General features: G+C 49.4%; 1 protein-coding gene across 4 annotated transcripts in view; it reads left to right on the forward strand.

Moving 5' to 3' along the window:
• The window catches only part of ARID1A (AT-rich interaction domain 1A), a 69,895-nt gene extending 53,505 nt beyond the window's left edge, over window positions 1-16,390 (forward strand). For 3 of the 4 annotated variants that reach the window (XM_042950073.1, XM_042950076.1, XM_042950075.1), the window contains exons 7-20: window positions 92-259; window positions 951-1,263; window positions 2,546-2,691; window positions 2,788-2,897; window positions 4,113-4,322; window positions 6,854-7,061; window positions 8,229-8,361; window positions 8,535-8,710; window positions 9,076-9,226; window positions 9,308-9,442; window positions 9,527-9,623; window positions 10,098-10,989; window positions 11,336-11,466; window positions 13,291-16,390. In XM_042950073.1, coding sequence (XP_042806007.1) covers window positions 92-259; window positions 951-1,263; window positions 2,546-2,691; window positions 2,788-2,897; window positions 4,113-4,322; window positions 6,854-7,061; window positions 8,229-8,361; window positions 8,535-8,710; window positions 9,076-9,226; window positions 9,308-9,442; window positions 9,527-9,623; window positions 10,098-10,989; window positions 11,336-11,466; window positions 13,291-15,021 — 4,601 coding nt within the window. In that variant the 3' untranslated portion in view covers window positions 15,022-16,390. The remainder of the gene's footprint in view (window positions 1-91; window positions 260-950; window positions 1,264-2,545; window positions 2,692-2,787; window positions 2,898-4,112; window positions 4,323-6,853; window positions 7,062-8,228; window positions 8,362-8,534; window positions 8,711-9,075; window positions 9,227-9,307; window positions 9,443-9,526; window positions 9,624-10,097; window positions 10,990-11,335; window positions 11,467-13,290) is intronic. The other variant, XM_042950074.1, reaches the window with a different exon arrangement.

Raw genomic sequence — 16,390 nt, forward strand, 5'->3', positions numbered from 1 at the left:
AAAATGTAGATGGTGAAGTCCTGTGATAAGGGAGCGCATTTATTCTCATTGTATTGAGGTAATAACTTATATGGATACTACCCACAAATAGGTTACATGCAGAGGAACCCCCAGATGCCCCAGTACAGTTCCCCCCAGCCCGGCTCGGCCTTATCTCCGCGTCAGCCTTCGGGTGGACAGATGCACACAGGCATGGGCTCCTACCAGCAGAACTCCATGGGGAGCTATGGTCCCCAGGGGAGTCAGTACGGCCCACAGGGTGAGTATATTGCCCAGTTAGGAGTACATAGAGATGGAAGGGAGGAGAAAACAGTTCCTTGTCTGATATGCTGCTATCTGGGTTGCAAGAGTAGGATTGCCCTTTGCTTTAAAAGCAAAGCCAGGCCCTAAAATAGTCTATGTTTACATAGCCAGGTCCTAAAATAGTGGAAAGTCTCTGAGCCTTTTTTTTCATCTGTAAAATGGGAAGACGGTGTTTAACCCAAGACTGGGCACAGACACTTAATGGTAATTAAAATAAATTAGTCCTTATAGAATATATCTTTGCTCAAAATGAGCCCTGGACAGATGTAAAACTGAATGTCTTACACAGAGCATGGGAGAGAATGCAGGTTGTGCACGTAGAAAGGAAAGAGTTCCGGGAGTTGAAGGGCTTGGATAGCAACAAAGCTAGCCTTGCCAGCCAGCCACCCTTGCTTTGTGCTGTGTACTGTCTTTAAGATGAGAGGACAGCTGAGGCCTGCCTTTGTATGCTCCTGGCCTCCCCCAACCTTTTTTTTTTTTTTTTTTTAATGGGGTGAAGGCTGCCATGAAGTTGGTCTTACCAGACCAAATATTGAGTGATTCCCATCATTTATTGTCTTTGGAGTTTTAGAGCTGAGCAAGATTTGGGAGTTGCTAGTGAGTCACTAACCAAATCTCTGTGTCTTCTCTTCTTCTTTCCCTCCCAGGAGGCTACCCCAGGCAGCCAAACTATAATGCCTTGCCCAATGCTAACTACCCCAGTGCAGGCATGGCTGGAAGCATGAACCCTATGGGTGCTGGAGGTCAGATGCATGGGCAGCCTGGCATCCCACCTTATGGCACACTCCCTCCAGGGAGAATGAGTCATGCCTCCATGGGCAACCGGCCTTATGGCCCTAACATGGCCAATATGCCACCTCAGGTTGGGTCAGGGATGTGTCCCCCACCAGGGGGCATGAACCGGAAAACTCAAGAAACTGCTGTCGCCATGCATGTTGCTGCCAACTCTATCCAAAACAGGTAAGGTCTGGGAAGTGAAGAGAGTGTCAGCACAAGGAAATAAATTGTAAAGTGATTCAGGTTCTTGAGACACTTCTGGTTCTAAACCATGTCATCTTGGTAAATATGTATTTTATTGAGAGCTCTTTTGAAAACTGAGTTTCCTTACAGTGAAATACACAACAAAAGTGCTGGTTCTGTGTGTGTGTGTTAAGTTTATTTATTTTGACAGAAAGAGAACCAAGAGAACCAGTGGGGAGGGGCAGAGAGAGCTAGGGTGGGGGGGTGGACACAGGATCCAAAGTGCTGATTCTTAAGCGTCTTCAGTTGGTATCAAGTTTCACATGACCTGATACTGTATGTAAACATAGATTATTTTGATGAGTAAAATAAGTCTTCAGAGTTTCTTTATTTCTTGTGTCAATCTAGTTTTTTGGTTTCCAAAAGGATTTTTAATATACACATGACTTGGATCTGTAGTGTGAGAAATAGAGGATGGCAGGGTTGTGGTTTGCCATTTTTCTACTGTTCTGTATGGTTCTTTGTGTTTGAGTCTGGTACTAAAGTGCAGAGAGCTCATGTGATTTGGTTTAATGACTTGAAGATTCATCCATTCTTCCTTGGCCACTCAATTTGGTGGCTGTTGACTTCAGTGAATATGATTCTACTAGTTTTTGAAGGCTCTGTCCATGCACTCCATTGTTGGTGGCTACAGTTCTTAAAGTGACTCTTATCTTAAGGAAATCTTGATGAACTAAGGTAGAATAGGGTGATTAATGGTAAAGAGGTGAGTTTGATAGTACTTTGAAGAATGATGGAACCATAGGGTTTGCAGTAGGTCCATCCAGGTGCAATGCTGTGAGGGGTCCAGTTTGGTTGGGATTTGACATAACAAAGAATGGTAAAGCTGAGCATTTAATTTAGGCCTTTTGCCATACAGAAGGTCCTTGTATGGAAACACATTTTGACACTGGAGGTGCCTTAGAGGGAGGCAGTACTTAAAGAGAGACACTGTAGGACTTCCTTCTTCAAGTACTGTATCGTTTAAAATTGAGCTTTACTGTGTCCTGTTTGGAGCCTGAACCCTCTTAGAACTTCTTGTGGGAGGTAGAAGATGGGAATATCTAGGTCAGGTGGTACATGGTTTTGGTTTGGGAAACCCATAAACTTTTTCCTTGTATAAGCCTCAGTAGATAATCTTGGTTCACAAACTCTATTCAGCTCAGGTCCAAGTGTGACGCTCAGTGTCTTCTCTCTCTCTCTCTCTCTCTCTCTCTCACACATTTTCCATCTTCTTCCTCAGGCCACCAGGCTACCCCAATATGAATCAGGGAGGCATGATGGGAACAGGACCTCCCTATGGGCAAGGGATTAATAGTATGGCTGGCATGATCAACCCTCAGGGACCCCCGTATCCCATGGGTGGAACCATGGCCAACAATTCAGCAGGTAAGTACAAGTCCTTGCTCACTCCAGGAATTTCGTCTAGAATGATCTTCCTGTCACACGCTTGTTGGACTTGAGATTTTTTTCCCTCTTTTATAGGGATGGCAGCCAGCCCAGAGATGATGGGCCTTGGGGACGTCAAGTTAACTCCAGCCACCAAAATGAACAACAAGGCAGATGGGACACCCAAGACAGAATCCAAATCCAAGGTAATGATTTATATCTTGACTCCTCTCAGCTCTCTGTCCCATGCTTTCCAGTGATAGGAAGGAAAAAGAAAAGAGGGTGACTAGATTCTCTAGTCTTTTATGACATGGATTAGATCATCTCAGAAAAGGCTGCTCTTACCTCTTCTAATCATGAAGGTTCCCAGGCTAATAGCTCATGGAATTAGATTTCAGTTAGCCTAAGGGGTCCTGATGTAAATAACACGGTGTTCTCACAGCTGTCTGTTATAGAGGAAGTGCCAGGCCAGCAGTGTAGAATTGTCTGTAATGCCCTCTGTGAAACTGTGCACCCTGTGCTCATGCATTGATAGGTGGTGTGTGCCATAGGCAACTAGTTCCTCTTCTCTTCCTGGACCTTACTCAGAGCAGTAGGAATGGTTGGTGCCCTGGGTTCTCTAAAGAAGGAGATGAGGCAGGTGGGGTTTGGGCCCTTGCTTGGCCTCCCTGTAGGATGGTCCTGAGTGTGCTGTCTATTGGGTTATGTGGCAATCTGGGGACCTGCTCAGTGTTTGAGTCATTTGAAACATTTCTGCCCTTTGTCATACCCCATTTTCCCCATCTTATAAAGTAGGGGAAAGTAAAAATCTACAGCTGCCACCTCCTGTGGACCTTCACCTCTGGCTCTCAGACCCTTTTAGCCATCTTCCTGTCTTGGACAGGATAATTAACATCCAGAGCCTTTTTAGGCACGTAGGAGACCCTTCCTTTCTTGAGAGGAGGAAGTTTCTTTTTGTTTTAGTCCATCCCATTGTCTCAAGATCATGTTTTGAGTTTCTTGAATTCTCAGAAACCGTGTATAAAAGCATGCCTAGGCTCCTGGGTGATAGCAGGGGAGTAGTAGTGACATTGATGTGAGGTGGATAAGGGTTTGACACTTAGCTCTGCTGCTTAAAAACTGTGAGATTTTAGGAATGGCCTCCATGTGCCTGCTTCCTTATCTTTGAAGAGGAGAATAATTTATAATACCTAATATGAAAAGGCATTTAGCATAGCGCCCAATGCATTATATATAGTCAGTGTTAGCTTCCTTCCTTTACAGGAAGAATTTCTAGCTCTCATTTGGTCTTTTGACCTTGCAAATGCAAGGTACCCCAGAATAAGAAGCTTTACCACTACCCTAATCAAGGGACTTCTGAGACCCTTAGCATAGGCTTTGAATCTGACCGATTCCTATGAATCTTGACCTGCCCCTTCCAGAAATCCAGTTCTTCTACTACAACCAATGAGAAGATCACCAAGTTGTATGAGCTGGGTGGTGAGCCTGAGAGGAAGATGTGGGTGGACCGTTATCTGGCCTTCACGGAGGAGAAGGCCATGGGCATGACAAATCTGCCTGCTGTGGGTAGGAAACCTCTGGACCTCTATCGCCTCTATGTGTCTGTGAAGGAGATTGGTGGATTGACTCAGGTGAGTGCCTAGCACTTGGCTTCCCCTGTGGTTTCAACAAGCCTCTCTCTAGGTGCTCAGTGGCTTCACCTGGTGCAAAGCATCCCACAGGGACGTCACCGTCTCCTGCTCTCTGAGGCACATACTGATAGACTGGAAGCATGGGGCTTCCATAGGCAGGAGGCTGAGACCTCCCTGGCTAGTATGAAGTATTAGCATTGAGTTTACCATATGTCTAGGGTCTCACTGGGGTGCAAAGATAGGCAAAATGTGGACATTCTGATTCCATGGGAGGCAGTCTGGCATTGCAAGCAAGACCATGGTTTGGAGAGATGGGCCTGGTTTTGAATTCTTCCTTAGCCACTTAACAATATATGTCACCTTAATCGAGGTGTACGGCCACTCTGAGTCCTAACTTTTCTTATTTGTAAAGTAGGGATAGTGTGTATCCTGCTAGATTGTCTAAAGCTGGAAATAATATGCAAAGCTTACAGCAAGATTTCTGCCACGTAAATTGGTTTGTGAGATGGTACCCAGGTAGCCATAGTAGTGGCTGACCCTTTCATTCCTGGAAACTTCCTGGTGAAGATGGGATTTCAGGAGCTATTTAGTAGAAATAGTTTCTGAAGGACAAAGTAGGTTGGGAAATTGTTTAGTTACTCTGTATGGGATATTTAAGTGAATGGATTCATTTCTGCTGAAAAACTGAACTGAACTCCATCCTGAGCCCTGCCTCTGCTCTGAAACCTTAGAGTTTTGCTTTACACTCAGCCCATGAGGCACACAGTTGAGGCAGTGCTGTGCCTTGCAAACTTTCCTCCTATGTGTATTACGTAGTCATTAGATCAGGAGCCTGCTGTTGGACCTGAGTTTGTGGCTTAGCTCAGGGGGAGGCGTGGCAGGGAGAGATGTATTCCAAACCTTCTAAATCAGAAGAGGAAAACAGCTGTCACCAGCAGAAAAGAAAGTGATTGGAATGAAGCCAGCCAACAGTCAGTTATGAATTCCTTCTCCCTTCAGGCTTTATTCCCCTCCCCCACAAAGGAAAACAAAACAAAACAAGACACGTGCACACTGCCACATAACTGGCGTGGGAAGCAACGCCACAGCAGGCCTCTGAGGTGACCCTGGGCTCATTCCCGCCGTTATCCCTGGCGTTGAGTTTTCCTAGCCAGGCTTCTCCTGCCTGTGGGGATGGGGGCGGGGGGTGGGGGGGGGTCGTTGGCTTAGGTTTGGCACGCTTTTGATTGAATGGGCTTCTGGATTCATTAAATGATGTAGGATGAGGTACAGAGGGAATCCTGAAGCCTGTGCCTGTCTTGCAGTTTGTGAGAGAATGCCAGCCTTTTAGGCGCTATGATGTAATTGAACGCTAAAGACGGGGTTCAGAGGAGAAATAGCGCTGTTAAAAGCTAGTCTGTAATGCTTCCAAGAAGGCAGAAAATGAGTCCTGAGCTTCTGTGAAGGATTTGTAGGGTGTTAGGCAGAGGAAGGGGCCATTCCAGTTGACTGGCCTAAGTGGCATGGAAATAGGAGAGAGTCTGGAATATACACGACCGACACCATCTCCAACCTTCAGAATTCATCTCGGACATTACCTGTTCTAGGGACGTGTTCTGGTCACCTCCCCGCCATCTAGGTTGTCCCTGTCTTTGCTTCCTTATCACTCTTCTCTCTGGTATCACGGGTACCAGATCAGTAGATATGACAACATATTGAACTTCCGTTATGGGTTAGGACTGGAAAGCTGGTGTTCCCAGCCTTTGAGGTAGATGAATAAGTGTAAGAATACATGAAGAAGGAGGCCTGCCTGGCTAGAGCAGAAAGACTGTCTAATTGTAGGGATTGGGGCATGGTCTTGGTCAGCGTGTCCTGAAGCTTAGGAAAGGAGGCAGAAGGGTAGGTTAGCTGCTGGGAAGGCACAGAGAAGTTATAGGGCCTGAAGCATCTCCTGAACAATCAGGATAGTGCCTAGTAGGGAAGGGCTTGTAGTTAGTTACATGTCACTGAGAAGGAGGGCAGCAGTGGCACAAGAATGTAAAATTTGCAAAGAGCCCCACACCAAGAAAAAAAAAAAAAGAAAAGAAAAACCCGGAAACCTCCAGTTTGACAAAAGTAAGTCAGGCAGAGTGGTGGCTGACAGTACCACATCTCCGTTTTGGAAAAGTGATTTTTTATTGTTGCCTTGAAAGGGGTTTGGATCTGATGGTGATTTGCACAACAGTTTTCAGTAATATACTTGTGTAAAGCATCATACCTTCTAAATTCTGTTCTCTCCCACTAACAGTGATGTGAAATTTGCCCTCATGTGAATAAGCACTGTCTGCTAGTTGCAGTGATCTGTGGATAGAGCCTGCTGAGGGTGGAGGGACGCTAGCCATGGATTTAACATTTGTCACGGACTTACGCACCAAGCGGGGTTAACTTTGGTGGTTGACTGAGAACCGTGATTCCCTAAGAGATGAGAACCTGGAAGCCTGATGGGGTCTGGGGCTTGTGGGCAGGAAGATCAGGTGGAAGACGTACCCCGACTCTTCTGGTTGGTTGTACAGGTCAACAAGAACAAAAAATGGCGGGAACTTGCGACCAACCTCAATGTGGGCACCTCAAGCAGCGCTGCCAGCTCCCTGAAAAAGCAGTACATCCAGTGTCTCTATGCCTTTGAGTGCAAGATTGAACGGGGGGAAGACCCTCCCCCAGACATCTTCGCAGCTGCTGATTCCAAGAAGTCGCAGCCCAAGATCCAGCCTCCCTCTCCTGGTAAGGATCTGGGTGAGCCGCCCCACCAAACCATTCAGGGTCCAGGCTCATTATCCGGCAGTGCCTGGCACCGGGGACGTGTACTCCGCCCTGTCCTACCACAGGGCTTTAACGCGTTGGCAGACTAAAGAGCGGACGGTGGCGACTCCCTTGAGACGTAGTCTGTAGCAGCCCTTAAGTTTTAATTTTCATTGTGCACCTGGCATCTTGCCAAATGTTTGTAAACTAGTGAGTGGGAGGGACACCAGAGGAGTGGGGAAATCTGACAAATAGCAGTGAGGCAGGGCCATCTGGGAGCTTTGGCCCACTGATGTCAGTGCCTTAGAATGCCGCTCAGACGAGAGCCCTGAATTCCCCAGGGAGCTCAGATGCTAATGAATGGGAAGGAGCGGGTAGGGAGGGATATGAATGGAACTCTCTGATGGGAGTGCCTCTGCCCACCCTCCTTTCTGAGAGGAGGCTGGGTCCTGGGCAAGCATGGGAAGGAGAGGGAAGAGGGCCAGGGCTCCTAGAAGGTGGGTGTAAACACATGTGCCCTGGTATTGACCTCTGAGGGTGTAATGAGTGCCTGAGATGACTCATCAGCTGGGGAGGCCTAAGCAGTGGGATGTCTGCTGTTGGGAATGGTAACTAATGGAAACATTAATTACTGGTGGTTCTGCTCGCATCAGCTTAGAGGAGGAACATTGGAACCTAAGTGGTGACACTGTGCTAGATTCTTGTGAGTAGGAGCTCCTAGGTTCCTAAAGCACGCTGCAGGTTTAGGGCAAGATGGAGCCTTCCTACCTAGGATTCTAGGGGCTCTGCCTGGGAACTTGGGCTCCAGCATTACAGGGTTTAGTAAGTTAACCAGAGTCCTTGGGGAAGGAAAGCAAAATAGTCAGGGAAGCTGGCAGAGAGTCCAGGAAATCACCAGCGTGGTGACGGCATTGCCACACTACTCCTGTTCTCCAAATGTGAAATCGTAGCAAGGAGCAATAGACCCCTCAAATTCCCTCCTCTATTACCTGGCCTTATAGATCGATCTCCTGCTGAGAAGGGCGATTCAGGCTTTAAAGAACCCCAGCTTTAGCTTTATAGCAATCCCTTCCAAAAAGATCCTGGGGCATTTGTGTATTTCTGTGAGAGTTAAACACTTGCTGGCTCACCCCACATCTCTGTCCACAGCGGGATCTGGGTCTATGCAGGGGCCACAGACACCTCAGTCAACCAGCAGTTCCATGGCAGAAGGAGGAGACCTGAAGCCACCAACTCCAGCATCCACACCACACAGTCAGATCCCCCCCTTGCCAGGCATGAGGTAAGGCCAGGAGCAGGGGCAGGGGGTTTGAAAGACCTGAGCAGAAGTGCATGAGCTTCTGTGCAGCCCAGGAGTGGTCCCTGCTCTGCCTGCCCAGCCAGTGACTCGCATGTGCCCTGCTTACTGGAGGAATTGCTTTATTTGGGGTTTAATTGGCTTTCCTCACTCTGGAGCAGGAGCAATTCGGTTGGGATCCAGGATGCCTTTCCTGATGGAAGTGACCCCACATTCCAGAAGCGGAATTCCATGACTCCAAACCCTGGGTACCAGCCCAGTATGAATACCTCTGACATGATGGGGCGCATGTCCTACGAGCCAAATAAGGATCCTTATGGCAGCATGAGGAAAGGTGACCAATTACTGTTGGCCTCGTGCCCTTGAGGACAGGGCCAGGGAAATGGGGGGGATGTCTTGAGAGTGGCTCAGGGTTCTTGTCGAGCCATTTTCTGAGATATGGCATTTCCAGACCTAACCACCACTCTTCGTCCCTACCTCCTTTCTTGTCTCCCTCTCCCTGGCCTTACCTTGTCATACCTTAACAAGTATGTGCTCTTTGCTGGTTGGAGCCTCTTTAGATCTCTTATGAACTTGCCGGGGAAACCGTAGGAACAAACCCAAGCTCCAAACAGGGCCTGGTCTTTGGGGCAGGCAAGGTGTGGGTTGCTAGGCCTGCTGGCTTACCCGTTTGCTCACTGCCTTCCTTTCTGTACTCAGCTCCAGGGAGTGATCCCTTCATGTCCTCAGGGCAGGGCCCCAACGGCGGAATGGGAGACCCCTACAGCCGAGCTGCCGGCCCTGGGCTGGGAAATGTGGCGATGGGACCTCGACAGCACTATCCCTATGGAGGTCCTTATGACAGAGTGAGGTAAGCATGGCCCCCGCTCCTGTCCCACCCCAGCACCCCACAGCTCTAGTGGACTCAATCCACTTCTTCAATTGTGTTTAGGACGGAGCCTGGAATAGGACCCGAGGGAAACATGGGCACTGGAGCCCCACAGCCGAATCTCATGCCTTCCAACCCAGACTCGGGGATGTATTCTCCTAGCCGCTACCCCCCGCAGCAGCAGCAGCAGCAACAACGGTGAGTGAACCCTGGTCCTAGTGTCGTTGTGGCTCAGGCTTTGCCATTTCCCACCCTGATCCTCTGATTCTCTCCCTCCCGCAGACATGATTCCTATGGCAATCAGTTCTCCACTCAAGGCACCCCTTCCGGCAGCCCCTTCCCCAGCCAGCAGACCACAATGTATCAGCAGCAGCAGCAGGTGAGGAGGGTAACAGGGTGAACTGACACACAGGTTCCCCTCGAGAGGCAGTTAGAAAACGAAGTTGAAAAGTTTAGGCTTGCTTTTGATACTTTGGTGTTCTCCCACCTACATGACCAATTCTGCTGAAGAGCCAAGCCCTCAACCTCGTCCTGTTTAGATTCTAGTCCAGTCTCTCTAGTTCTCCACAAGGGCCAGATACAGGCCTTATTTTGATTTTTAGACTTACGTACATTTTTCTACACAGAGCAAGGGAGAACCAGAGGGGAATAGGGAATGGTTCTTGATTTCAGAAACAACTTCAAAAGATCATTTGTAAAGGTGAATCCTTTGTTCGCTTGGAGACCATGTCCTCTTCTAGAGGAGTGGAAGTAAGCCTGGCGAGTGTCTGGTGTAGCCATCTTGGCAGCTGCGTTTGGATCTTGGGTCCCTGAGTGCAGAATTTAACCTCCCCTCTGCTTGTCCCTGTCTTAGAATTACAAGCGGCCGATGGATGGCACGTACGGCCCTCCTGCCAAGCGGCACGAAGGGGAGATGTACAGCGTGCCGTACAGCACGGGGCAGGGGCAGCCCCAACAGCAGCAGTTGCCCCCAGCCCAGCCCCAGCCTGCCAGCCAGCAGCAAGCTGCCCAGCCTTCCCCTCAGCAAGATGTGTACAACCAGTATGGCAACACTTACCCCGCCACTGCCGCTGCTGCTACTGAGCGCCGACCAGCAGGCGGCCCCCAGAACCAGTTTCCATTCCAGTTTGGCCGAGACCGTGTCTCTGCACCCCCCGGCTCCAATGCCCAGCAGAACATGCCACCGCAAATGATGGGCGGCCCCATACAGGCATCGGCTGAGGTTACTCAGCAAGGCACCATGTGGCAAGGGCGTAATGACATGACCTACAATTACGCCAACAGGCAGAGCACTGGCTCTGCCCCCCAGGGCCCCGCCTATCATGGTGTGAACCGAACAGATGAAATGCTGCACACGGATCAGAGGGCCAACCATGAAGGCCCGTGGCCTTCCCATGGCACACGTCAGCCCCCATATGGTCCCTCTGCCCCCGTGCCCCCCATGACAAGGCCCCCTCCATCCAACTACCAGCCCCCGCCAAGCATGCAGAATCACATTCCTCAGGTATCCAGCCCCGCTCCCCTGCCCCGGCCAATGGAGAACCGCACCTCCCCTAGCAAGTCTCCATTCCTGCACTCTGGGATGAAGATGCAAAAGGCAGGTCCCCCAGTGCCTGCCTCGCACATAGCACCTGCCCCTGTGCAGCCACCCATGATTCGGCGGGACATCACCTTCCCACCTGGCTCTGTGGAAGCAACACAGCCTGTGTTGAAGCAGAGGAGGCGGCTCACAATGAAAGACATTGGTAAGGAGACCTCCCCGATCAGGTTGCTTTATCTCTTCCTAAAGTCTTGTCCATTTTTTTGTCTCCATCCCAACATTCTGGATGAGATAAAATCTGGTCCAGTGTTGTCTGAAATAGAGCCAAAGAACTTTGGATAAGGAAAACAGCTGGTATGAGGCTTTACTAAAAGCAAGCGCCATGCAGTGATGTCCTAAGGGAGCCTAGAAGCAGATGTGTGTCCTCTCCTAGATAGGAACTGCCTCCCGCCATGTGTTATCTTCAGAGTAGCCTGACTGATGGGCCAGCCCTGGGGGAGCATCCGGCCAACCTGGGCTTGGTAGATGGACGACATGGAGGTTTATTTCAGGAACCCCGGAGGCATGGCGGGTAATGATGTCCCTCAAGTCTGGGCTGCTGGCAGAGAGCACATGGGCATTAGACACCATTAACATCCTGCTGTATGACGACAACAGCATCATGACCTTCAACCTCAGTCAGGTGAGTACAGGTGCCTGGGAAAGATTGGAAGAATGGGAGGGCCTGAGACCTTCTTGAAGTAGACAGTGCTACGTGACACAGGGAATTAAGCCTTCCCCGGCCAACATGGTCTCCCCTCTCTCACTCACTCTCTGGTATCTTCCATGCCAGTGCTTTGATTCCATGCCAGTACTTTGCCACTGGCCATGGGCCCAGAACACTGGGAACAATAATAATTTGTGTAAGGTATCAGGATTGACTTCAAAGGGAATTGGGGAGAAACTTTTTGGAATCGGTAAGAAATGCAGATTCTGTTGGTGTGAGTGAGGACACCACCTTTTCAGACTACAAGAAAAACCTGTGGTCTTTATTAGTGAGCATGACAGTTTCTTTTTTTCCCCTTCTTACATCATCCACCATGAGTACGGGAGGTCTTTATCAATCCCATTTTCCTAAGGTATAGAAAGGGAAGTGGAAAGAAGTAGGCTTGGCGGGGGGCGAGGGGTGATGGTGGTATTTTAATTACGTTCTTGCAGAGAGATGGTTCTCTGGATCCTCTCTCCACAGGATGTGTGCACCTTGAGTTTTCCCACTAGCTGGGAAGAGTTTCTGCTGCACCATCCCAGTCTTTTTGATCATCCTTAGTACTTACCAACCCATCTATCAAGGAGCTGACTAGGGAGCATTGTTATTAATAGTTAACCATTTGTTGTGCCGTCACCTTGTGCCAGATCCTTCATATTTTCTTTCATGTCAGCCTCACAACAGTCTTCTGAGGCACATGTGGCCTCTTAGAGATGAGTAAGTCGGCTGAGCGTCTTATCTTTGCCCAAGTTCACACAGCTATCATCAGGGTCTTTCTGATTCCAAAGCCTGACTTGATGTCCATTTTATAAAATTGCCTCCCCATGAGAAAGAAAAGGAACAGATACTGATTTCCATATGCCAGGCATTTGATATATTCCATTTAGTCCTCAGAACCACCGTGTAAAGTTTAGGAATTTCCGTCATGTTCAGTGGAAAGATAGAAGAAGTACAGCTTAGAGAGTTTAAATCATATGGCTAGTTCCTAGAAAAGCCAGAATTCAAACCTAGGTCTTTCTAATTCTAAAGCCCTTATTTTTTCCATTTTGCTGTAGTCTTGCCAGAGATTTAATCTGACTGGCAATTAGGGTTTTCTTCTAGAGATAACTAGCCTGTTTTGGATCCAAGCTGGAATTTGGGTCTATCTAGCACCAGCTTGCACCAGTGTTTGGAGGACCGAAGCCTCATCCCTTTCATTATGTTGCACGATTGATTCATGGAGGTCTAGCCTCCTGGAATGTTGGGAAGCTTGGAGAAGAGAGCAGGTGAACATCTGTCCGCACTGCATCTCTTCTTCTCTCAGCTCGTGTTAGAGGGGTCATCCCACCATGCCTAGCCTCGGGCTACACTTGGCAGTGTGACGTAGGGTATCGTAAGAGGGACGGTAGCATTGACCAGTGGGTAGGAAACTGTGCCTGAAGAAGAAAAGCAGGGATTGGTAGGGAAAGAGGAGGCTGTGAGATGGTGAGGTGCAGGGCTGTCGGTCAGCATGTCTGTCCTGCTGGAAGCGGGCTTATGTGGAGGTAGGCTGAGCAGAAGGGACAACTGTGTGCTGGGCATGGGAGAGACCCAACGACTTGCTCTGCGGAGAGCCTTTGGGAAAGGAGCAACTCTCATCGCTCCCAGGGATACAGATGTCTGACCTCCAAGGAAAGCGGGGAGATCTGCTAGAAGACCTTGGGGGGGCCTCTCAAGTCAAGGATTCTCTCGTTTAGCCCACTTCTCTCCCTTAATGTATCTCCTGTTTTTTTCCTCTTTTAGCTCCCAGGGTTGCTAGAGCTCCTTGTGGAATATTTCCGGCGTTGCCTCATCGAGATCTTTGGCATTTTAAAGGAGTATGAGGTGGGTGACCCAGGACAGAGAACACTACTGGACCCTGGGAGATTCAGCAAGGCGTCTAGTCCAGCCCCTATGGAGGGGGAGGAGGAGGAAGACCTTCTAGGTCCTAAACTAGAGGAGGAAGAAGAGGAGGAAGTAGTGGAAAATGATGAGGAGATGGCCTTTTCGAGCAAGGACAAGGCGGCCTCGGAGAGTAGTGAGGAGAAACTGGTTAGCAAGTTTGACAAGCTCCCGGTAAAGATCGTGCAGAAGAATGACCCGTTTGTGGTGGACTGCTCAGATAAGCTTGGGCGTGTGCAGGAGTTTGACAGTGGCCTGCTGCACTGGCGGATTGGTGGGGGGGACACCACTGAGCATATCCAGACCCACTTTGAGAGCAAGACGGAGCTGCTGCCTACCCGGCCTCACGTGCCCTGCCCACCAGTCACCCGGAAACACGTCACGGCGGCAGAGGGGACACCAGGGACAACAGAACAGGAGGGCCCCCCACCCGATGGCCCTCCAGAGAAACGGATCACAGCCACAATGGATGACATGTTGTCCACCCGGTCTAGCACGTTGAGCGAGGAGGGAGCTAAGAGTGCAGAGGCCACCAAGGAGAGCAGCAAGTTTCCGTTTGGCATCAGCCCGGCACAGAGCCACCGGAACATCAAGATCCTAGAGGACGAGCCCCACAGTAAAGATGAGACCCCACTGTGTACCCTTCTGGACTGGCAGGATTCCCTCGCCAAGCGCTGCGTCTGTGTCTCCAACACCATCCGAAGCCTGTCATTCGTGCCAGGCAACGACTTTGAGATGTCCAAACACCCGGGGCTGCTGCTGATCCTGGGCAAGCTGATCCTTCTGCACCACAAGCACCCAGAGCGGAAGCAGGCACCACTGACTTACGAGAAGGAGGAGGAGCAGGACCAAGGGGTGAGCTGCAACAAAGTGGAGTGGTGGTGGGACTGCTTGGAGATGCTCCGGGAAAACACCTTGGTCACACTCGCCAACATCTCGGGGCAGTTGGACCTCTCCCCATACCCTGAGAGCATTTGCCTGCCTGTCCTGGACGGACTCCTACACTGGGCAGTCTGCCCTTCCGCCGAAGCCCAGGACCCCTTCTCCACCCTGGGCCCCAACGCCGTCCTCTCCCCGCAGAGACTGGTCTTGGAAACCCTCAGCAAACTCAGCATCCAGGACAACAATGTGGACCTGATCCTGGCCACTCCCCCCTTCAGCCGCCTGGAGAAGTTGTATAGCACCATGGTGCGCTTCCTCAGTGACCGAAAGAACCCGGTGTGCCGGGAGATGGCCGTGGTACTGCTGGCCAACCTGGCGCAGGGCGACAGCCTGGCGGCCCGTGCCATCGCAGTGCAGAAGGGCAGCATCGGCAACCTCCTGGGCTTCCTGGAGGACAGCCTTGCCGCCACACAGTTCCAGCAGAGCCAGGCCAGCCTGCTCCACATGCAGAACCCGCCCTTCGAGCCAACTAGCGTGGACATGATGCGGCGGGCTGCCCGCGCGCTGCTGGCCCTGGCCAAGGTGGACGAGAACCACTCGGAGTTCACGCTGTACGAGTCGCGGCTGTTGGACATCTCGGTCTCACCGTTGATGAACTCGTTGGTTTCACAAGTCATTTGTGATGTACTGTTTTTGATTGGCCAGTCATGACAGCCGTGGGACACCTCCCTCCCTGTGTGTGTGTGCGTGTGTGGAGAACTTAGAAACTGACTGTTGCCCTTTATTTATGCAAAACCACCTCAGAATCCAGTTTACCCTGTGCTGTCCGGCTTCTCCCTTGGGTCAAAAGTCTCTCCTAGTTCTCTTTCCTCCTCCTCTCCCCCCCACCCCCCCCCCCCCCCACACCTGTCTGTTCCTTGTCCTCACCTCACTCCCCTCAGGACCCCACCCTGTTTGAAAAGACAAAGCTCTGCCTACATAGAAGACTTTTTTATTTTAACCAAAGTTACTGTCGTTTACAGTGAGTTTGGGGAAAAAAAATAAAATAAAATAAAAATGGCTTTCCCGGCCCTTGCATCGACGGGATGCCACATTTCATAACTGTTTTTAATGGTAAAAAAAAAAAAAAGGAAAAAAATACAAAAAAAAAAAAAACCCTCTGAAGGACAAAAAAGGTGACTGCTGAACTGTGTGTGGTTTATTGTTGTACATTCACAATCTTGCGGGAGCCGAGAAGTTCGCAGTTGTGGACAGACTCTGTTCACTGGAGAGGCCTGTGCAGTAGAGTGTAGACCCTTTCATGTACTGTACTGTACACCCGATACTGTAAACATACTGTAATAATAATGTCTCACATGGAAACAAGAGAAAACGCTGGGTCAGCAGCAAGCTGTAGTTTTTAAAAATGTTTTTAGTTAAACGTTGAGGAGAAAAAAAAAAAAAAAAGGCTTTTCCCCCAAAGTATCATGTGTGAACCTACAACACCCTGACCTCTTTCTCTCCTCCTTGATTGTATGAATAACCCTGAGATCACCTCTTAGAACTGGTTTTAACCTTAGCTGCAGCGGCTGCGCTGCCACGTGTGTATATACATGACGTTGTACATTGCACATACCCTTGGATACCCACAGTTTGGTCCCCCTCCCAGCTACCCCTTTATAGTATGACGAGTTAACAAGTTGGTGACCTGCACAAAGCGAGACACAGCTATTTAATCTCTTGCCAGACATCGCCCCCCTCGGCGCGATGCTGTACAGGTCTCTGTAAAAAGTCCTTGCTGTCTCAGCAGCCAATCAACTTATAGTTTATTTTTTTCCGGGTTTTTTGTTTTGTTTTGTTTTCTTTCTAATCGAGGTGTGAAAAAGTTCTAGGTTCAGTTGAAGTTCCTGATGAAGAAACACAATTGAGATTTTTTCAGTGATAAAATCTGCATATTTGTATTTCAAACAATGTAGCTAAAACTTGATGTAAATTCCTCCTTTTTTCCTTTTTTGGCTTAATGAATATCATTTATTCAGTATGAAATCTTTATACTATATGTTCCACGTGTTAAGAATAAATGTACATTAAATCTTGGTAA

The sequence above is a fragment of the Panthera leo genome, chromosome C1 (assembly GCF_018350215.1).
Source record: "Panthera leo isolate Ple1 chromosome C1, P.leo_Ple1_pat1.1, whole genome shotgun sequence".
Classification (NCBI taxonomy): domain Eukaryota; kingdom Metazoa; phylum Chordata; class Mammalia; order Carnivora; family Felidae; genus Panthera; species Panthera leo.